This window comes from Chelmon rostratus, chromosome 7 (assembly GCF_017976325.1).
Source record: "Chelmon rostratus isolate fCheRos1 chromosome 7, fCheRos1.pri, whole genome shotgun sequence".
Classification (NCBI taxonomy): Eukaryota; Metazoa; Chordata; class Actinopteri; order Chaetodontiformes; family Chaetodontidae; genus Chelmon; species Chelmon rostratus.
This window is the reverse complement of record NC_055664.1, coordinates 28157106-28179852: the sequence shown is the minus strand read 5'-3', so window position 1 is coordinate 28179852 and position 22747 is coordinate 28157106. Positions and strand designations below refer to the sequence as shown.

The window sequence follows — 22747 nt, the reverse complement described above, 5'->3', positions numbered from 1 at the left end:
AGCCACTCTTTTGCCTTTTGTCTCCTTTGCAAATTTGTTTTAATTCACATTTTATTCTCATGGTTTTCTTTTGATAAAGCAAAATGTTAAATATAGAAACCTATTAGCATTAATCCCAGACTGTAACTCCATTGCTTTTGTGATAAAAACAAACTTAGATCTTAAGCCAGGCCAAGAATGGGCCTCAGGGCTGCTCTGAACTGTTGTTCATGCCAGAGATTAACAACACAGTATGGAATGTCACCTTGGCTTGGTAGGAAAATTGCCTTCAGCCATATCAATGGGCTGCGTTACACTTTGACTCTATGCATGTGTGTGGGCTGAAAGCAAGTTTAGGGTGAAACTTTAGCTGGCAGAAAACAGAATCAGCAGCATTGGAGCTGAGAGCAGCTGTGGTTGGTATTCTTTTTATTTTTTGATTCCCAGGTAGTCCCAACAAAAAGTTAAACAAGTGAACTATTGTCTCCTCAAAACCCCCATAAATGAAAGGGCCACATATATACTATATACAAACATATGTACTGCACATGAAAACACCATTAGATTTAGTTCTGCCGAGCAGCTGAAAATGTGAGGTATGTTATTACAAAATGCAAATTAAAGAAGTAATGGAGGCGTCACACAGTTATGAAGAAACTGTGATCAGACTGATAGCGATTACTCATTTCCTTCTCGCAACTGGAGCTATGAGTTCACAACCTCTCTGAGCTCACATGGGCCCAGCAGAGACGACAGCGATATAAAGGGTCACTGTCTGTTTTAAAAGCCACATGTGGTGTCAATGATACCCGTTTCATGCACCTGGCCCAGAGCAGCAATAGCTCCCATACAATATTATTTCACTTTGTAGCATGTCCAGATGAGAGACAGATGTTACCACAGCACTCTCTCTCTTTCTTCCCATACTGGACAAACCCAACTGACCCCGATGTACATGTGTAGGAGGAGCAATAATGATTTATAGTTCCCATAAACCACTAGGCTTCACTCGCATGCTATCCGGGACCCCTTCAGCCGGTTGTGCAATGGGGGCAGTCTTTCCTGTACGAAATTGCTCATATGAAGCTTCTTAGCCGTCACCTCTCTGCTCCCCTTTAACCTTCCACAGAGTTCTCAGCTTCCTCCGGTTTTGAAACAAAATTCAGTTTTTTCTTCTTTCATGCTGGAACTAAATACCAAAAGAGAAAGTCTGTAGTTTTAACAGGAAACAATTCAGATTGCTTCTAAATCACCCACTGAGATTTAAACTGGGGTCGAAACTTCCAAAGTATCATTCAGGTGATATTTTGAAGGAGGTAGAGGAGAGAAAATGAAACAAGAATCAATGCATTAAATCAACTGATCAATTAAAAATGTCTTTATGTCAATTAAGCTACGGTTGCAACGTTTTATGATTATTCAGTCCTTTTTGTTTCCATTTTGTCTTTAAAACACATCCTCTCTCTCAAAGTAAACCACTGTTAATAATATGTGCTTCTCTGTCAGTTCCAGGGAAGCAGACCAGCAGGGTTCACGAGCCGCCGCTGAGGTTTTCATTTCCAGCCTCCCTTCAGGCGGCTGCCAGCCTTCCAGACCCTCCTCTGAAACATCCAGCCTGGTGGAGAGACCTAACCCAGCTATGGCCATCCCTGGCCAGAACACAGACCTCACCACAGCCCCCTCAGCCTTTAGACCCAGCCTAAGACACCGCTCCCCTTCCCCCATCAGAGCTTTCCCTTCCTCCTCCTCCTCTTCCTCTGTCCAAACACCCCCTCGTTACTCACCATTCAGCATTGTTCCAGCATCATCGGCTGAAGATACCTCCCTGAACACTGTCTCCAGGGCTCTTCCCTGTTTTTCTTCAACTGGGAGGGGTTCCTTGATGCAAGCCCCCGCTGCCTCCTCTCCTACACCCTTCTCTGCTTTCACCCCCTCTTCCTCTTCTTCTGGAAGATCTTCATCCATAAGAGCAGGTCCTCCTTCCTCCCCTACCCAATCCTCTTCTCTCCGCTCTCCTCCATGCTCTTCCCCCATTGCTTCTTCCTCTGCATTCTCTAGATCCTTAGCTGCATCCTGTATTAGCCAGTCGATCAGTCAGAGTATGGCAAGAAAGAACACCGGCCTGCAACAAGCCCCACCCATAAGCACAGTAAATCAAAGCCCCTCCTCTCATCTACGACGGCGCTCCCCTTCACCTAAACTCCCTGCCGGTCACCAGGGTTCCAGCACGCCTGCACATGCCCAGCTGGGCTGCACTAAAGATGGGTACCAATATCCAAGGTGTCCGTCGTCCTCGCTCTGGTCGTCTTGCCCGTCTCCATCCTCACCATTCGTAAATCTGGCACACCATCAGCTTCCCTCCTCTTCTTCCTCTTCCCCTCGACCTTCATTCATTCACTCTAAAAGTGACTCATCACAGAATGCAAACAACAACAATAACAACATAAACTTAGCAGGTATAACCGTCAGCAATGCAAGTAATACCAGCAGATGTAGCATTAGCCGTGCCATCAGTAACGGGGGTTGGTCAGTGAGTCCACAGAAGGCACAACTGACTAATGGTCGAGCTAACACCACAGTAATGCAACAAACCCATGATCCTCTCTGGTCAGGGTCACACAACCGTGTAGCTCGGCCTTTTTCTGCATCCGAACCCAGCTCACGAGTTCAGTCTCCATCTCCCTCTCCAACACCTGCCTCCTTTGCACGCCTCTGCTCCCCACCTCCTCAACATAATTACTCCTCTCCCATGGCCAACAAACCTCCCCACCCCCGAAGCACACGGGTAGGAGATGCAAGTTCCTATAACCCGCTAGGACTCACTTTGGACCTACCCAGGGCCTCTTCAGCAAGCTCAGCATATGGACAGTCTTCCTCATGTCTGAGCCCTCGGATCCTGTCCCCGCCTCCAATTGGCGTGTCAGTGAATGTTTGGACAAACAATGTTGCAGCACCTCAACCTAGAAACCCTAGACATGCTATCTCTTCTCCCTCTCCTTCCTTTTCGTCATCATTGGGCTCACCAACACTGGAGAATGCCTCTTTCCCTACTTCCTCATCTTCTGTGTTTCCAATGCGTAGTTCCAGATCCGCCTCCCCTTCTGCATCCTGTCCTCCTGCATCCCAAACATCCTCTCAAACCCTCCGCAGGTCTTTCTCCTCCAATCTGGCAGACACACCCCCTAGCCCGACCCGGAGCAATCCTGGTGGACTGCGCCGCTCTTGGGTAGACAGCAGCCGCAGGTCCCTTGGTTTCAGTGGTAATGGCAGAGGGTCCTTTGACCAGCAGGAGTCCTGTCCAACCAGTCCTAGGAGTGGATGGTCCTCGTACGGCAGCTCACCATCCTGCCTCAGCCCTCGAGCTGGGCTTCAATCCCCACTCTCACCTAGCAGGCTTACCCCAGGGAAGGGCACCCTTGGGGGGCAGCATTTCACCAGTGTGCCCTGGCCAGATGTACGAGAGCTTTCAAACAAATACAATGGAACTGATAGCAATGACACAAGCGTCACTTCCACCATCATCGACTCCTCTCCTTCTCCTCTCTCCTCTCTCGCTCACACCCTCCTCTCCTCTCCATCAGATAGCCAGACAGACTGGGGAGACCCGGAGCTAGAGGAGGGTAATTGTCGCAGCCAGCTGATATGTGCCTATGTTGCCCGGCCCTCCCGTGAACAAAACCTCTCCTCAGGCATGACCTCTCCTTCACTTTCCCCCTACCAGCACCACAGCTGCCAATCCCAAGTTAAACCACAGCCTCAGGTCCAAATCTCCAACACAACACCTTCTCTGCCCTCAAGCCCTTCTCCCTTGCCCTCGAGCTCATCACCGCTACCTTATGCCCACTCATCTCCTACCAAACAGGGGAACCAGAAGACCAGTTATGCCACCACGGTCAACCTCCAGATCGCTGGAAGTGGCCGAATAACTTGCTTCAGTACTGCCCAAGTCAGCCTGACCCAAACCCTGCAGGGTGGAACCGGAGCTGGAGGACCAGGACAGGGGCAGATGACGAGAAGAGTAAGCATCAATGGACTTTCACATCTTCCTTCCCCTCTTCCTCAGAACTGTAACAGGCTATGAAAGAAAGAGAGTCTTTATGTCAGGGTCTGACAAGAAAGAAAGGCCAAAAGAGAAAAGGCATTAGAAAAGACTGTACATTCAGCCGAGACACAAAGTGGACAAGTCGTGTCACTGCTGGTTTCGAATCTGGTTTCAGTGGTCCAGACCACCAGAGCTGTTCCCTGGCATTTCGTGAACCATGAACCCCTGTAACACCATGAGTCCACCACATTGAAAATGATCTTTCTCAAATGGGAAGGCATTGTGTACTTCCACTCAGGAATAAGGCCACATCTGAGGGACATAGCAAATGTTGTCAACCTAATTCAACACTGATTTTAAGTCAAGATGTGTTTGGTGTCAGATGTTATTCAGACTACAGATTGAATTTTCATGACTTCTGGAAAAGCTTTATATCCAAGCATCACACAGATAACCTTCCAAGAATGAAAATTCTGCCTGCATGGGCTCATAGTTTTCAGTCTTCACTAATGACTTTGAATGGATGCTAATGGAATAGCTTTAAAGATCCTAACATTGTAAAAAGTAAAGAAACATATAAATGGAAAAATGTCACATAGCTGTGTTATTGCTGGATGAGCACCCAAAACCCCTTAACAACCACAGTCAGGTGAGATGAATTCATAAAGGCGGCAGTCTACAGATCAGGTTACACACCTGTGGTTGTATTCACGATGCTTCCAAAGAGCTCAGTTCACTTTCTGAGCAGCTCTGGACTCTCAGTGTGGACGTGCTGAACAATTCATTTTAGATACTTTTGTAATAAACGGTTAAACTGGTAACTTTTAGCTTTTAATGAGCTGGAGTACGTCCATTTTTGCTAATCCTGCAAGAAGGTCCAGCGTCCAACCTGTGCTATATGCAGTCACAGTTACCTAATGTATTATTATTTTTGTTATTATTAGGTTTGTTTGCTCTTTCTCAGTTTTTTTTTTTTATTGATCTGTTGAACAAGCATCATTGTCTGGTTATATGAGGTCAGTGTTTAAGGTTGGTGATAACTGTGGTTATTAATAATCTTCTTTTTTTAACCATCTTATTATTCATTTTTATTTTATTGTTTATTTATGAAGTTAGTCTTATTCTCTTTGGCACTTATTGTCCTTAAAGTAATGTTGGTATTTTGCACAGTGTCCTCAGCTCTTGGGTGCATGCATTAAGTGTGTGTGTGTGTGTGTGTGTGTGTGTGTGTGTGTGTGTGTGTGTGTCTGAAATGACGTGTCTGGGAAGTTCTCCTTTAACTTCAGACCAAGCCAATATCTGTATGTTTTTGTGCTGTGTGTGTTCCCACACTCATGTACTCGGTTGGTTCGTTGACTTCACACTCTCCCCTGTTGTCAGTGTCCTGCAGAAAGCTTGCATGTTGAGCGTCACCGGGTTTTTTAAAAGATCATCTGCATGACATCTGCCATGATGAAAGGATTTACTTTGTAGTAGTTTTGGCAACACACGGGTAACGTATCTTTCTAACATATCTTTCATATGTTTACAGTCGGTGATTAGCGTAATGCATAAAGCTTACAGTGTTCATTTTTTATTGTCTGTCAATAAAACACATACATTTAATGCCCCCGCACCTTCAACAGTTTCCCGTTGGGAGAAAACACTGTTCACGCTGTTCACGCTTCCTCTTGCAATGAGCACATGTCAGAAAGTTCTTCCACTGATGGAAAGTGAAGACAGAAACATCTGAGGAAACACAAATAATAAAAAAAACACATTACTGAAAGTGTGGTCTTCAATAAGAACACTTTTTAAAAAATAAAAATATATAAAATAACACTGTAAAAATTTAGGTTGTAAAGTTTTGCGAAACATTTGGATGGCATATGTATAAAAAATAAATAGATGTGTGGTGTCTGCAGGATGCTGGTGACAAACTGGAGAGAACATTTGTTTTTTGGGAGATGGTGAAAAAGGGAAATATTAACTAAATGTGCATCCAGTATTCCTCATAGAGTCAGTGAGATGTTTGGAAAATAAAGGTATGTGGTGCAAAATCAAAGTGAAGTGACTTTTCTTTACTGTGAACTGTACGTTTATTCGTCGTGTTCAACTAATGATGTGCAGCTAACAGAGCTGTGACCAAAAGAAAGCCTGAGGAAATAAGATTTTTCATTTATAATCTTCTCTGCAAGATGCATTTTTAATTAGCTGCATGCACGTCTTCTTTCGCTGTGTCATTTGTTTTAGCTTGTTTGTCTCCACCCATGACTCAGCAACATGCCAACCAGCATGACCAAAGACCACAATCAATCATCTCTGTCATGTTTTCTGGTTCTGAACCACTGGGGGTCGACGTTAGACGGATAGTGTCTCTCTGGCCTCTGGTGGTTGTGAGAAGCAGCTGCAGAGTGAACCACAGTGGCTGTCCTGTAAACACACCTGTGACGTCGTGCTCTGCAGGTATGTAAACCCTCTGATAAGATCACACTTTTACTTTTGGTTTAGGCCTGATATGTCGACTTTGACCTCAGATTTATATGCTCTGATTTCTTCCACTGGCCTGCAGCACATTCTGCGGCTGTCCCCATCAGGACCTCTCTCAAGGTAAGTACTAGTCTTTATTTCTTGGCCTTCAGGAGAACTTCTACTGGTTTGCAAAAAATAAAATTCACTGATTTACTGTGCTGTATGAATTAAGACTTAATATGATACATAAACCTCTATTGTTTTTTGGCGAGAATCCAACAAGTCACTGCACTGGAATCACCCTGCTGTGTTGTTACACCTTTCTATGCATTTAACAAACACAATATGACATGCTAATCATTGAGTTTTCCAGGTGCTGGTAGGTTGATTTTGTTAGCTGTGGACAGGAGCTAGGCTAGCTGTCTCTCCCTTTCTCCAGTCTTTATGCTAAGCTAAGTTTGTTTGCAGGTGTCTGAGTGGCTGGGGTGCGTTGACAGTCAGCTGGGTACTGCACATGCCACATTAACTGCAATGCTGCTGGTTCAGTTCCAGCCGGGGACCTTTATCTCTCTCCCCAGGCTTCCTGTGTGCCTCTGACTTGTTTAACAAAGGGAAAAATTCCCCAAGGAAGAAGTTGAATAAAGATATGAGAGTGGTATCAATCTTCACTCTAAGCAAACGGCAGTGAGGTATCTGATCAGATGAACCAAATATCACACATATGTTAGATTAAGCATGATAAGAGGTAAACTCTCAGTCGTGGTATGTGAGACTACACAGGACAGGCCAGCAAGAGGGAGTCCAGATGTGGAAATGTATAACGGGACTGTTCAGATGTGAATCCCTTACAGAGGTGGACATATATGGGTGAGAGTGGGGGAATGCATTCCTCAGTAAGACAATGTACAGAACCTTATTTGTGAGTTAGGTAAGATATGGGTGGAGTAAGACAAACCATTATGCTACGTATTGTATTGTCTTTATGATAACGGCAGAGCTACTGCTTGTTATTAAAGTTCTTTTCAACTCAAGCTTGTATCAGCTGAGTCCTTTCTACACCGTCATCACACCACTGCTCAGCAGGACCGGGCCGATAAACATCACCCGCATGGCAGCATATTTCCTCAAATGTCAAAGTATTCCCTTAATATCGAGCACAGATGTAAACAACTGAAGGACTGAGAGAAATTAGAGTTAATGAGATATTTTCTCCACTTTTTTTTTCCTTCTACGCTTCACATGAATTTCAGAATTCCTAGTTGCTCAGACCTGAGACTGTTTCTCCAGTAAAACCTAATCGCTCACGTTTTAGCTGAGATTCGCCCTGTAAGGGCAGGAGGAAGTTGGACTCAGTCAGCAAATATTCTCCTTATCAGCGGCGCTCATATTCCAGCAGTGACCCCCCTGCCTATTTGTCCAACACAGATCCTGCAGCCAGTCTGAATTTCCCCTGTGAATCATCGAGGGGCTTTTCTTCATTTGAAGTCGCTGTGGGTTGAAAGTATCCCTGCAGTATAATCCATACCTTGACCTTGCTGCCACACAGCCTTTTCCTTTGGTGCTACATTTTCACGGCCGTAGAACAACCGCGTTCCTCCACATAAACGTACCTGCAAAGACCTGGTCATCGTGTAGATTTCACTGTGTTTCGGCCAGTCATCCTGGCCTTAGCTGTGGTTAGCTGCACTGAATATAGACATCAACAATCCTCCAAGCAGCTTTTCAGAGGTTTCCCTTCTCTTTTTCAGCCCGTTCAGTCTCCATCTGCAGAAGTTCTTCTTCTTTTTACTCTGGTTTGTTGTTGCTGCTGTCAACATCACTGATTTTTATTTTATTTGCAGTCTCTTCCAAAAACAGCTGAAAATCTGACACAAACAGCTGATCTGCAGCGTAACACAACTGAGAAAGTGTAGCATCAGAGGAAAGGGCTGTGTGACGGCGGCGGGGTTAGGGGTTTGGGGTTAAGGGTTTGGGGTTTGGGGTTAGCCTTAAGGGTTCGAGGTTTGGAATTAGACTTAAGGATTTTGGGTTTGGGGTTAGCGTTAAGGGTTTGGGGTTAAGGGTTAGGGGTTTGGGGTTAGCGTTAAGGGTTTGGGGTCAAGGGTTTGGGGTTAAGGCTTAGGGGTTTGGGGTTAGCGTTAAGGGTTTGGGGTTAAGGGTTTGGGGTTTGGGGTTAGCGTTAAGGGTTAGAGGTTTGAAATTAGGTTTAAGAGTTTGGGGTGAAGAGATAGGGGTTTGGGGTTAGCGTTAAGGGTTTGAGCTTAAGGGACAGGGGTTTGGGGTTAGCGTTAAGGGTTTGGGCTTAAGGGTCAGGGGTTTGGGGTTAGCGTTAAGGGTTTAGGGTTAGGGTTATTAATGTTTGTAACAGGTGTGTTGTTTTAGCAAAGTTCTTCTTCAAGCCGCATAACTATCAAAGTTTAAACCTGGCGACATCGACTAAATGGAAGTTTTAATCATTTCATTTTTCTTCTTTTGGGGCCAAAACCAACTAAAATGTAAGAAACAGATTTGGTGTCTGAATTATTATTGAAGGAAAGAAGAAAAACATCAATCAATAACAGGTGATACCAAACTTTTTAAGCAGCTGTGTACATAAGCTGTGGTTCTCACTGTGGGACCGTCTCTCCCATAACTTCATCTACAGGAACATCTGGGTGATTCATGGAGCTTTCACTTCCTGAGAGGCTGTGATGAGGAAACTGCTCATCCAAATCATGAGGAGGTGGAGAACACTCAGGAAGAAGAGGAAGGACGGGAAACGTCCTACAAAAAAGGTGGGTGCTGCAGCAGAGTGATACTGAGCTCTGATCCTCCTGCCAGAGGAGGAGGGGGAGTGGGAGGAGTGAGAAAGTGAAAATAGGAGGAAAAGAGAGAGGAGAGTGACAGAGTGGAGAGGAGGAAGGACGGAGCGGCTGAGGGAGGCGAAGTGGCGGCAGATTCCTGCTGGCGACCATGTGGAGGGGAACCTCAGACGCTCCCGCAGAGAAACGAGTTCAGCTGCTGCTGGAGGGGAAACTTTTCTTCTTTCTCTCTTCGGTCTCTGCAGCTCTGACATTTACTGCAACAGCCCTCTCTTTAAGTTTAAACAGCAGCTGGTCTGAGACACTAAGATAAGCAGCTGTTTCTTTGGTGGATTCGGTTTTGGGTCTTTTTAGATTTCGGCTGTTTTTCTGATTCGTGTTTTTTGTCATCTGTTCTTGCAGTGGATCATCTGACTGGAGGATTTACTGAAGGAGTGTAAATCTGTTTGATGTGGACCCTTCATGGAGGATTTTTTCAACCTTTTTTGGAGCCACTTTCGAGTATTTCACCGCATTCTTCAAAGAACTTGTCACGACCAAAAATGAGCTCTTGATGTCAGAACTTTAAATCTTCACTTTCCTGATCGCCGTCATCCAGCTGCTTTGCAACATTAGCCACAGTCTGGAAGCTGCTGCCTTGCTGGAGGGCACCTCGGCAGTCGGAGTGAAGGACTCCAGACTCTGTTAGCTGACCTGGGATTCAAAGTGGCCTCTTGTTGGATTACAGGAACATTTGCTTGGACATGGAGGCTGTTTATCTCGGTGAAGATGCAGCGGTGTGAGACAGCAGAGGCCACTGTGACGCAGATGATGGTTTAGCTGCCCGTGCCATGCTGAGAGGGAGACTAGCTCTCGTGAGTGTGCATCTGTGTTTCTTCTGTTTATCTGCCCTGATGCCACAACCAGCCGCCAATGTCTGCACCAAAGACATCATGAAGAATGTCCAGTTCCTCATCAACACCTCCGACCTGGTAGGAGTTTCATCTTATAGATTCTATCTGCTCAGGCTTTAGATTCAGGGTGCAGCTGCGGGTTTGAAACTCAACCCACGAGATGCAGTGGGTGTTTCTTTAACACGTGTGTCACTTTGAATGAAAGGATTTACTTTGTAGTTGTAGTATTATTAGTATTGTAGTATTTTTGGCAACACAAGGGTAATGTTTCGACTCTTATAAGTTAATAGTCTGTGATTAGCGTAATGCATAAAGCTTATGGTGTATGGTGTCTTCACTTTCCACCGGTGGAAACAAAAGCAAATGACTGATTTTACACCAGATTCTGTCAGAGTGTTTAAAAACCTAACGAGTTAAAGACGCTCATGGCATCTTCTGATACCCAATTTTATGGATTACTGAAAGTGAGATTTTTTCCCAATTTTGAAATTCAATAACAAAACTTGGTTTACGCCCAACATGTCGACTTTGACCCCAGATTCATACGCTTTGATTTGTTCTACTGACCTGCAGTTTATTCTGCGGCTGTCCCCAGCAGGACCTCAGCAGTCAGACTCCAGACTCTGTCAGCAGACCTGGGAGTCAAAGCGGCCTCTTGTAGGATTACGAGAACGTTTGCTTGAACATGGACACGGACGTTGTTGAGCTTCAACATTGTTGACGTTCACTTGCCTTAAAAACATGCAGGAATCCTGAGTGATGATAATGAGTGCAGCCATCTTTGCTGTCAGCCTAACATATTTATTAAAGATAACTAACTAACCAATATGATAGAATTACCTCAACACACAAGCAGTGAGTTGAGACGTGGATGCTGCACCTGTGGGATCGGTCCTGAACTGGCAGCGAGGAAGGAGACTGAGCTCTGCAGCGAAGGACTCACACATTATCTCTTAATCATTTCAAGCTTCACTTGCTGAGTGCTACTCAGATAAGAGTGTTGGGTAAGAGCAGTTTTAGAGCCACAGTCCAAAGGGCTCCTGACGCTGAGGATCTGAACAGATCTGTATTTGTCCAACACAGATCCTGCAGCCAGTCTGAATTTCCCCTGTGAATCATCGAGGGGCTTTTCTTCATTTGAAGTCGCTGTGGGTTGAAAGTATCCCTGCAGTATAATCCATACCTTGACCTTGCTGCCACACAGCCTTTTCCTTTGGTGCTACATTTTCACGGCCGTAGAACAACCGCGTTCCTCCACATAAACGTACCTGCAAAGACCTGGTCATCGTGTAGATTTCACTGTGTTTCGGCCAGTCATCCTGGCCTTAGCTGTGGTTAGCTGCACTGAATATAGACATCAACAATCCTCCAAGCAGCTTTTCAGAGGTTTCCCTTCTCTTTTTCAGCCCGTTCAGTCTCCATCTGCAGAAGTTCTTCTTCTTTTTACTCTGGTTTGTTGTTGCTGCTGTCAACATCACTGATTTTTATTTTATTTGCAGTCTCTTCCAAAAACAGCTGAAAATCTGACACAAACAGCTGATCTGCAGCGTAACACAACTGAGAAAGTGTAGCATCAGAGGAAAGGGCTGTGTGACGGCGGCGGGGTTAGGGGTTTGGGGTTAAGGGTTTGGGGTTTGGGGTTAGCCTTAAGGGTTCGAGGTTTGGAATTAGACTTAAGGATTTTGGGTTTGGGGTTAGCGTTAAGGGTTTGGGGTTAAGGGTTAGGGGTTTGGGGTTTGCGTTAAGGGTTTGGGGTCAAGGGTTTGGGGTTAAGGCTTAGGGGTTTGGGGTTAGCGTTAAGGGTTTGGGGTTAAGGGTTTGGGGTTTGGGGTTAGCGTTAAGGGTTAGAGGTTTGAAATTAGGTTTAAGAGTTTGGGGTGAAGAGATAGGGGTTTGGGGTTAGCGTTAAGGGTTTGAGCTTAAGGGACAGGGGTTTGGGGTTAGCGTTAAGGGTTTGGGCTTAAGGGTCAGGGGTTTGGGGTTAGCGTTAAGGGTTTAGGGTTAGGGTTATTAATGTTTGTAACAGGTGTGTTGTTTTAGCAAAGTTCTTCTTCAAGCCGCATAACTATCAAAGTTTAAACCTGGCGACATCGACTAAATGGAAGTTTTAATCATTTCATTTTTCTTCTTTTGGGGCCAAAACCAACTAAAATGTAAGAAACAGATTTGGTGTCTGAATTATTATTGAAGGAAAGAAGAAAAACATCAATCAATAACAGGTGATACCAAACTTTTTAAGCAGCTGTGTACATAAGCTGTGGTTCTCACTGTGGGACCGTCTCTCCCATAACTTCATCTACAGGAACATCTGGGTGATTCATGGAGCTTTCACTTCCTGAGAGGCTGTGATGAGGAAACTGCTCATCCAAATCATGAGGAGGTGGAGAACACTCAGGAAGAAGAGGAAGGACGGGAAACGTCCTACAAAAAAGGTGGGTGCTGCAGCAGAGTGATACTGAGCTCTGATCCTCCTGCCAGAGGAGGAGGGGGAGTGGGAGGAGTGAGAAAGTGAAAATAGGAGGAAAAGAGAGAGGAGAGTGACAGAGTGGAGAGGAGGAAGGACGGAGCGGCTGAGGGAGGCGAAGTGGCGGCAGATTCCTGCTGGCGACCATGTGGAGGGGAACCTCAGACGCTCCCGCAGAGAAACGAGTTCAGCTGCTGCTGGAGGGGAAACTTTTCTTCTTTCTCTCTTCGGTCTCTGCAGCTCTGACATTTACTGCAACAGCCCTCTCTTTAAGTTTAAACAGCAGCTGGTCTGAGACACTAAGATAAGCAGCTGTTTCTTTGGTGGATTCGGTTTTGGGTCTTTTTAGATTTCGGCTGTTTTTCTGATTCGTGTTTTTTGTCATCTGTTCTTGCAGTGGATCATCTGACTGGAGGATTTACTGAAGGAGTGTAAATCTGTTTGATGTGGACCCTTCATGGAGGATTTTTTCAACCTTTTTTGGAGCCACTTTCGAGTATTTCACCGCATTCTTCAAAGAACTTGTCACGACCAAAAATGAGCTCTTGATGTCAGAACTTTAAATCTTCACTTTCCTGATCGCCGTCATCCAGCTGCTTTGCAACATTAGCCACAGTCTGGAAGCTGCTGCCTTGCTGGAGGGCACCTCGGCAGTCGGAGTGAAGGACTCCAGACTCTGTTAGCTGACCTGGGATTCAAAGTGGCCTCTTGTTGGATTACAGGAACATTTGCTTGGACATGGAGGCTGTTTATCTCGGTGAAGATGCAGCGGTGTGAGACAGCAGAGGCCACTGTGACGCAGATGATGGTTTAGCTGCCCGTGCCATGCTGAGAGGGAGACTAGCTCTCGTGAGTGTGCATCTGTGTTTCTTCTGTTTATCTGCCCTGATGCCACAACCAGCCGCCAATGTCTGCACCAAAGACATCATGAAGAATGTCCAGTTCCTCATCAACACCTCCGACCTGGTAGGAGTTTCATCTTATAGATTCTATCTGCTCAGGCTTTAGATTCAGGGTGCAGCTGCGGGTTTGAAACTCAACCCACGAGATGCAGTGGGTGTTTCTTTAACACGTGTGTCACTTTGAATGAAAGGATTTACTTTGTAGTTGTAGTATTATTAGTATTGTAGTATTTTTGGCAACACAAGGGTAATGTTTCGACTCTTATAAGTTAATAGTCTGTGATTAGCGTAATGCATAAAGCTTATGGTGTATGGTGTCTTCACTTTCCACCGGTGGAAACAAAAGCAAATGACTGATTTTACACCAGATTCTGTCAGAGTGTTTAAAAACCTAACGAGTTAAAGACGCTCATGGCATCTTCTGATACCCAATTTTATGGATTACTGAAAGTGAGATTTTTTCCCAATTTTGAAATTCAATAACAAAACTTGGTTTACGCCCAACATGTCGACTTTGACCCCAGATTCATACGCTTTGATTTGTTCTACTGACCTGCAGTTTATTCTGCGGCTGTCCCCAGCAGGACCTCAGCAGTCAGACTCCAGACTCTGTCAGCAGACCTGGGAGTCAAAGCGGCCTCTTGTAGGATTACGAGAACGTTTGCTTGAACATGGACACGGACGTTGTTGAGCTTCAACATTGTTGACGTTCACTTGCCTTAAAAACATGCAGGAATCCTGAGTGATGATAATGAGTGCAGCCATCTTTGCTGTCAGCCTAACATATTTATTAAAGATAACTAACTAACCAATATGATAGAATTACCTCAACACACAAGCAGTGAGTTGAGACGTGGATGCTGCACCTGTGGGATCGGTCCTGAACTGGCAGCGAGGAAGGAGACTGAGCTCTGCAGCGAAGGACTCACACATTATCTCTTAATCATTTCAAGCTTCACTTGCTGAGTGCTACTCAGATAAGAGTGTTGGGTAAGAGCAGTTTTAGAGCCACAGTCCAAAGGGCTCCTGACGCTGAGGATCTGAACAGATCTGTACGAGGTCAACGAGAGCGTATCGTTCATGACTGTCCACAGCTGTGGCGCCTTGTGCAGTTTGCAGAAGTGTGCACATGTGGAGCCGCTAACTTTCTCTTTCTCCTCAGAAGGTGTTGGACTGCAGACTGTACACGCCCACCATCAACGACTACCAGGTATGAGCTTCCATGTGGCTTGTTATTCACTGTGATACCTGAAATTCTTGTTGGTCTTATCCCGATATCTGATGTGCACTTTGCACACAAAGACAAGGTCAACTGAATTAAAAATTAATAAAAGCCAAAGCATTATGTAATTTCTGATGGAAATTAAAGACAGGACTCATGGAGGAAGCTAGAGAAGAAAGCCAGAGGAACGCACAAACGCGGCATTAGAAAACGTAAATGTTTAGTTTAGATGAAGTGACTTGAATCAAAACATGTCACTGTATTACAAAGAGGAGGTGATGGATGAGGGCTGGATTCATTTGGAAGCTGTCTTGTATCTGTGTGTTACAGATGTCTGTGTTCACTGCGTGACCCTCGGCGGTCCACATTTATTTAGTATCACAGAGCCAACATGCTCTGATCCTCCACTGGCTCACTGCTGCTGGAATTCTTCATGGTATTCAGATTTATCTTTGGAGTTTATCTTTCAGACCGAAATTACAGATCCAGGATGAACAGATCCAAACCTGCCTCCAAGAAACGATTGTAAATGCATTTTAGAAGTCCTACTTTCTAATCAACACACGGAGAAACCTAAAGTACACAGCATGATTACTTTATTACCATTGAACTGCAACCACGTCTTTGCACTAACCTTAACCAAAGAGCTGTTAAAAACCAAAAATAATAACAAGCCAGGCGATCTTTCCGTTAACCGTGCTGCAGTTGCTGCTGTGTAAATATCGTTGTAATAAATTATTTTCACTGTAAAAAGTTGAGTTTTCTGCATCTGTGGAAGAAACTAGATGAAGGTGAGAAGACTAAAAACCTTTAAGGTTTGTTAAGAACAACTGAGCCTCATTCAAAAACATCTCCTGAATCTAATTCGCTTTGACTTTTATCCGAAGTTTGCTTCAGGTGGGATCCACCAAACTCTGATAACTGGACAAAGTTGTCATACATCATTTTTTCAGTTGCAGCTGTTTATTAGGAGCTGTGATCTCATGAGATTTGATCATAATCAGCACAAATAAAGCTGCCATATAAGGCTGCATGTCCCAAGTTTCATGCACAAAAATCTTACAAGTTAAAAGAAGAATTGTTTCTGGATCAAGCACCATCATGGACTTGCTTTGCCAGCCTCTGAGCTGATAGAGGGCACTTCAAAATGAAACCTTTTAGGTGACCTCAGATTAGGACTGCTTTGCAGAAACTGAAAAGGTTTGGCTTCAGGAAGCAGGAACTTTGCCTGAGATAATCTCACAGATTCAAATGTATCAGTGCTGTAGCCCAGCCATGTCCAAACTATTCCATAAAGGGCCGTGTGGCTGCAGGTTTTCGTTCCAACCAAGGAGGAGTGCACCAGGCTGGACTCATTTAATCAGCTGATCTCCCTTTTCAGCTGATAACTAAGGGATCCCTTGATGTTGATTGGTTGGCCTGGTGTGCTCCTCCTTGGTTGGAACGAAAACCTGCAGCCACACGGCCCTTTATGGAATAGTTTGGACATGCCTGCTGTAGCCTTTGCAATGTGAGGGATGACCATCCGAACATACAAGGTACAGTATAACATATCTGGTATAAGGTGCAATGAAGTGTTTTCTTGATGGCAAGATAAAACAGAAAACAGCAAAATCGTCAATACGATATTGAAAAATTTAGACTTCTGTCAAACAAATACCCAAATATTTAGAAGTTATCAACAGACTGAACCGAAACGCCATCAAGAGTATTGATGGAAAGAGTTGGAACCTTCGTTTGCCCAGGGGAACAAAATCATAGTTTTACTTCTGGTTGAGTTTAAAGTAAGTTCAGATGCTGTAGGGTGTTAAAATCAGTCTTCAGATTTCAAAGGGCTGTCTCTGCAGTGGGGGTGCAGGATATGACTGTATCATCTGCATACAGGTGGTACTTCCAGAATTTGAATATGAATTTGAGCATTAATATAAACTATAAAAGCAGGTCTTCCAGAACGGATCCTTGTGGTTCACGTATCCACACTGCCGAGTTTCAAATCCTGTTGTTGGAAAACAGCAGATAAAAGGAGAAGAAGTTCAGCAGAGTCAGCCATCATATCTGAAGAATAAATCAGAATTAGCTGCTAGCTTGTTGTAGTCTGCTACTCTGCAGCTTAAACACTCTGCACTGACCAGCTACAGCAACCTCAAAGGAACAAAACTCAAACTTAATTCATTTTCATATGTGAAGGATCATTTAAAGTCTCATATTTGTGCTGTGTGCAGTTTTCAGGGCCTCTATTTATTTTACCCTTATTTTTTTAATTTTATTTATATTCATTCAATTATCAGGAACAGCTCAATGTAGCAGTTTATATCAAAAAGTATTTGATTTACCACTTATATGCACTTTATGCACTAAACTTAAAGACTAACTGACAGCTGATGTGCTTTAGTTTTGGAAATGTGACTAATGTCTCTGTTTTCTCCATGTTCTAGTGTTAAAAAAATCAAACAAAAATGACAGTAAACTGTAATATCAAATTGCAATACATCTAAGATTGCAATACTTATCGAATTGACACCCAAGTATCATGACAGTGTTGCTAAAAAACACCTTTTAAAAAGCAAAGTGGTTCATAACTAATATAAGAGGTTGTGATACGAGAAGTGTTGATGTTACACTGTTGGTGCTGTGATGGAGGATGCTCACCTGGCCAGGTACCTGCAAAGGCTCTGAGGCAACCAGAGGACTTTCCCAACAACTACTCAAATATGCCAATAAAAATAATCAAATCTAGAAAATCTCCCAGTAAATAGTCGATCATGACAAAGTTATGCAGAACAGAAATGGATTTTGTCTTCAGTTTCTGTGCTTCTTGCATGAGTCCTGTAGTTTGTGGTTGTTGTTTTCATGGCCTTACCTCCTTCTCTCTCTCTCCAGCAGAATTGTCCCAGCGCCACAATGAAATGTTTTGCTGCCGAAATCAGTGTCCTCATGGAAGAGTGGGAGACTATCCCTTATCACGGTTTCGGATTGGACAAAAAGCTGGAAAAACTAGCAAAGTTGTTAAACCAGGTAAGGAGGGAGAAGAGAGGCACAATCACAGTCTGTAGGATGTGATTTGTCAAGGTTGAGCACTTAAAATTCATTCTGCAGAACACTGTAGGAGTGAAATAATGAGTTGTAGGTAATATTGAACCTTGGCGGCACCAGAAAAGGGAATCTGTGTATGGAGAAAAGTGGCTGAATGACGTAAATTTGCTGACTTGCCGATGAACCAGTAGATTAGTGTTAATGTATCTGGAAGCAATGTTTATGGCCAGGGGTGCACATACCTGATACAAACGAGCGACCAAAATCAGAAATGCGTAAAATCCCCCTTGTCCAGTTTTGTACGTTATATGGGATTTTTGTTTAATGAGTGGGATCACTTTGAGTGGACACTGTAAGTAGTTTACATGTGAACCTCATACAATCCTTCAGATGGCGATAAAGCAACAGTTCTGGATGGCAGCACCCTAAAACTGCAGCAGCTGTCATTGGTTGAGTGGTTGATATCACATCAATCCATCATGGCAACTGTCATGAAAACAAAAGTAGATGCTGAGTTTTAACCTTTCCAAGAGAAATGGAAAAAAAATATTTTTCCCAAGAAGAGTCTTTTCCAAGAGAATCTCAAGAGTCATTCCAGCTACAAACTGAAACTGAACTGGAGGAGCTGCAGGACGGATGTGCTTGGATAAAGTTAACGCTCTTCAGTGGAGTTTGGATGTTCAACAAGCAGCTTTGACAGACCACATCCTGACAGAGACACGCTGGCAGGGTTTGTGCTGAGGGAGCTAATAACTGAGAAGCTGAAACCTCACTCAGAAGGAGAATTTGAGTAATTATTCTGATAATTAAGGATTCATTTAAATTGTTTCTTTGGAGCAAAAATGCCAAACATTGATTGGTCCAGCTTTTCTCTGCTTTATTATAGATCAGCAAACTGAATCTCTTTGGATTATTCACTGTTTGTCAGGCAAAAAACATTTGAAGACATCAACTTGGGCTTTAGGAAATAGTAAAATTTCTGTACGTAAAATGACTCAAACAAAAAACAAATAAAAATAATCGTCATCATTATTAACTGTAAGTAAAAAAAGAATATGAAAAAATGCTTTGGTGCTAAAACTGAAAATTCCACCCTTGATTGTAATATAATCACATGTGTTGCAGAATCATTCAACATTCATCAAGGTTACAGCAACAATTGCAATTGCAACAAAAGTAGTTGTAGTTGTTTCTGTAGTGGTTGTTATCCACAGGGCGGAGGATTAGCCCACCCAGCTTCATCACAGCCTCAGAGGAAAAATAGTTAAACTTGTACATCACATCACAGCTGCTGGCTCGCTGCTCCACAGGAAGCAGGGTTTACTTTCTGTGCTTCAGTCTCTCTGCACACTCTGGATCTGTGTGTCTGCCTAGCTTTATGAGGACCAGGTTTAGACCTTAATTTAGAACATTTTTACGAAATTACAACACTTTGTCTTGTCCTCATAAATATCATGTTAGACTACAGTCTAACACACATTGATGACGTAACTTTTCTCAAGCTAAGCCCCACTTAGCACTCACTCCTGGCCACCACATTGAAAACATCATCTGCAGCGATGCTGGTGTAACCAGAGACAAGCTCAGCAAACCTCAACTTTGTATCAAGAAATGGGTTAGCATAAGAATTAATACTGAAAGGCAGGGTTCAGAATGAAGCTTTATACCCTGAAGCTTTGATTCTGATCACTTCCTTGTGTGCCGGGAAGCTACACGAGACAAAAGCAAACTTCCAAGATGACACACAGCTGAGGTGCTAAGAATTTTCTACAGGACATCAAAGAAGGATTAATAAGATATTCTGAGCAAACTACACCATGTCTAGGAAGCATGTTACAATGCTGGCTATGGTTATGGATTATTGTGAAGCTTGTTTATGTACAGACTGTATAGGTTTTGTTATTGAATCAGTGGTAAGAAACCAAGTGGTGAAACAAAAAAAATAAACAGTTCAGGTTGAATTCAGTTTTTGCCACATGTGTTGAGATGACACTGATGGATTTTAGGCTGGAAGCCACTAATTTGAGACATAAACACAATGTTTATGAGGGGCATCATCCACCCTTTGTGTAAAGAACATACAGATTGTTATTTATAGTAGCATGCAATACAGCCACTCTCTCTGCAAGCCACTTTGTGATCATTTCCAGCATGTGTGTGCGTTTAAGAGGAGCGTTTTCTTCACGTTCCCATGTAAATATATTACTGTATCATCTGCACAGATTTGAACATCTGCTATAATATATGCTAAACATATTAATGTAGGAGCTGAAGAAAGGAGGACCTTATATAGAGCCCTGGGGCACTCCATTGGGACAACTTCAACAAATCTGCTCCAACAGCTCTTTAGGTCTGGTTTGTGTTTGTTGGATCAGTAATGTGTCGCTCTCCGTCTCACTTCCTCTCTACAGACAGAGTCAGAGTGTCATCAGTGTGAGTTCTTCAAGGAACAAAATGCAGAAAAGTTCCTCAACAATCTTCATTCGACTCTTCAGAGGATGAACTCTGAGCACTGTTAACTGCTCGTCGTGATCCTGGTGGACGTTCAGAGACCTCATGACCGTTTTTTTTTCTCCTGGTGAACTTTTCATATCCCCTGAGCACAAATAAAGTGCACCATGCATGATGTCTGAGCATGTCAGTGGTATTTAATTCACAGCTGGAGGGATGCAAATGGGTCTTTTCAGTGTGCAGAACGGAGAACAAAGCATCTGCATTTTGGTGGAGGCATGTGAGTAGTACAGCTTGCAGTTTGACTGGTAAGTGTGGGAAAAAGGTGTTTTCTTCATATTTTCTATCTGAAGTGGGTGAAAAGAGAAAATACAGAACCTCAGGAAACATATTTCTGAAGGTAACTCAAACTCAACAAAGGAACACAAATGACTCATAAAATGACAAAGTGATGACATTTTATATTGATAAGGCCAAAGTTCAGCTTCGCTGTGACATCATAATGTTCATCATTATTCAGCAGCGTCAGTCAGGTCCAGAAGGCAGATTGTGGTCCTGTTTCTCAGTCGGTCAGATCCTGAATCAGTGACTCTGATCTTGAAGCTGAGCTAATTGTAAAGATCTTCTGAGCTGCAGGTTCAGCGTGTGTGAAGCCTCGTTGTGATGATGTTGATCTTCAGGTGACTGTTGTTGCATCATGTGATGAAGCTCTCTGTCCGTCCTCTGGACTCCTCTGGACAAACAGTCTCTGAGTGAAGACAGCGTGTTTCTCTCTGGACATTATTCACTGGGATCAGACAGTGAGATTTCACTAACAAATGAACTGAATACCTTTAATTAAAGTCATTCAAAGTCTTCAGTGCAGATATTAATGAGTCTGGACAGACGTGGATGTGAACTGTGACCTGATTGGTTGGTGGAGGCAAACTGTAGTCGTTGACGTTTTCTTAAGATCTGTCTCCACGTTGATAAAAAATATAGAGTTTCCTAATCTGCAATGCAAGTAAAGCTCTTACTGAACCTTTTATCCATTTTTATTAAAAAATGACAACATAGAAAATACTCGGGCAGCAGGCGAATCAGTTTTTCATCTTCTGCAGCTCAGACAACCAAATGTACACATCTCAAATGAACCTTTGAATTTATGCTGAGTCGTGAGTGTTGAAGGCTGAACTGGATTTAATAAGCAGTTCAAAATTATTTTGAGCTGAGAAAAAGCAGAAAAACTCCAGAAAGTTGGACTTTGTCCGTGTTCACAGGCTCTGGGCTCACATGTTCATTAAAAGCTACTTCCTGTTTTTTAGTCACGACTCCTCTGGCTTCTTTTAATGATCAGGGATGTTTGTTGGAACAGAGGAGAACCACAGACTGCCAGCAGAGTTATAAATAACCACGAGGTGATTGGGTCACTTTACAATGAGTACCAGAGTGTCTGTTTTATTTAACTTCACACTTCATCCATCTTCAGCACAGCACGGAACCCGTAATCCCCCATCTGCTGAAAATAAGAAGCATGTTTTGAATTTGTTCCCTGTATTTAATTAAAGATCGTTCTAAAGGAACATGGGAGCCGGATCTCCGCTCCGTGGAACAGTTTCTGTAGACCGGCTGAAGTGTCATTCAGCCCCTCTCTGTGAATTTTTTGTTACTGAAATGAGTAAAAAAAGGATTTTTGGGGACATATCAGAAACGTTTCTTTAGCATCGATATCTCTGGATGTTTGTGAGGCGGCTTCATCCTGATAAGATCAGATAACAGCACAGCAGGGAAATTCTGCAGCACCAAAGGATCCATAAAAAGATCTGAAGAAACAGGGATGTGGACAGCACAGTGGTCCCATATCAGCACTGCACTGAACCAATCAACCACCGGATCCGGTTCAACTGGGAAGAAACTGAACCAGCTGGTTTTGGAGTGGAGGAAGAACAACTGAGCTTCAAATGTGTTGATATAATTAACTGTAGCCCCACGGGCTCCTGGGGGGAGACGCCTCGTTGTTGTAATCAATGACAAGGACGGATTGATTGATTGAGTGATTTATAGCAATGTTGGATTTTTATGGGATTTTTTTGCATCAGTATGACGACGTGCTTCTGTTGGTACCGTCACTCTTACTTTACGTCTTCGTCGTGCTGTGGACCCTGACAGTATATTCTGTGTGTGTGTGTGCGCACGCACAGGTGAACGTCATTCAGAACATTCTCACGCTCGTGAGTCACGATCAAAGCTGCTCGCGCTCACCTGTGGCGGTTTGAACGCCCTGAGGACAAACTGGGAGCCGCGCTGTTTGAAGTGAAGCGTCGGTCTGGAGCTGCTGCAGCTCCGACATGCAGCTGCGTTGTTGAGGAGGCGCGCAAAGTAAATACACCTCAAACACACCATGGCCGCGAACCAGAGCTGTCACAGGGTGGCTTCAAGGTCCCGTGAGGACTTGACCCGTGAGAATGTGATGATTGTGAGGCTTTCAGAGCAAAATATCACATCAGAGCAGCCGTAAAATAAGAAGGAC

The 22747-nt window shown here is 43.8% G+C and overlaps 2 protein-coding genes across 10 annotated transcripts in view; both read left to right on the top strand.

Annotated features, from left to right (window-relative positions):
- plekhg2 (pleckstrin homology domain containing, family G (with RhoGef domain) member 2) overlaps positions 1 to 6050 on the top strand; it is a 76299-nt gene extending 70249 nt beyond the window's left edge. For both annotated transcript variants that reach the window (XM_041940631.1, XM_041940632.1), the window contains one exon: positions 1486 to 6050. In XM_041940631.1, the coding sequence (XP_041796565.1) occupies positions 1486 to 4060 (2575 nt within the window). In that variant the 3' untranslated portion in view covers positions 4061 to 6050. The remainder of the gene's footprint in view (positions 1 to 1485) is intronic.
- A 325-nt stretch (positions 6051 to 6375) lies between these two features.
- On the top strand, positions 6376 to 21581 carry il15l (interleukin 15, like). 8 transcript variants are annotated; one of them, XR_006006986.1, is made up of 9 exons: positions 6376 to 6466; positions 6573 to 6610; positions 9117 to 9246; positions 9676 to 10244; positions 12469 to 12598; positions 13028 to 13596; positions 14695 to 14742; positions 17638 to 17769; positions 20199 to 21581. XR_006006986.1 is itself a non-coding variant. In XM_041941002.1 (8 exons), exons 5-8 carry the CDS (start codon positions 13456 to 13458, stop codon positions 20304 to 20306), a joined length of 429 nt encoding a protein of 142 aa, XP_041796936.1. In that variant the 5' UTR covers positions 6512 to 6610; positions 9117 to 9246; positions 9676 to 10244; positions 12469 to 12598; positions 13028 to 13455; the 3' UTR covers positions 20307 to 21581. The 8 variants fall into 8 exon arrangements, 6 of the variants coding, with proteins under 6 accessions (XP_041796936.1, XP_041796935.1, XP_041796931.1 ...); XR_006006987.1 differs by lacking the exon at positions 6376 to 6466 and having other exon boundaries at positions 6512 to 6610; positions 14698 to 14742; XM_041941002.1 differs by lacking the exon at positions 6376 to 6466 and having other exon boundaries at positions 6512 to 6610; positions 14698 to 14742; positions 17635 to 17769.
- The last annotated feature ends 1166 nt before the right edge of the window (positions 21582 to 22747 follow it).

Bases quoted from the DNA above. Each gene is read 5' to 3' on its own strand.
- il15l (XM_041940997.1), top strand. From the start codon at position 13,456: ATGCTGAGAGGGAGACTAGCTCTCGTGAGTGTGCATCTGTGTTTCTTC. The intron at 13,597-14,694 runs GTAGGAGTTTCA...CTTTCTCCTCAG, and splicing joins TCATCAACACCTCCGACCTG to AAGGTGTTGGACTGCAGACT. The intron at 17,770-20,198 runs GTAAGGAGGGAG...TCCTCTCTACAG, and splicing joins TAGCAAAGTTGTTAAACCAG to ACAGAGTCAGAGTGTCATCA.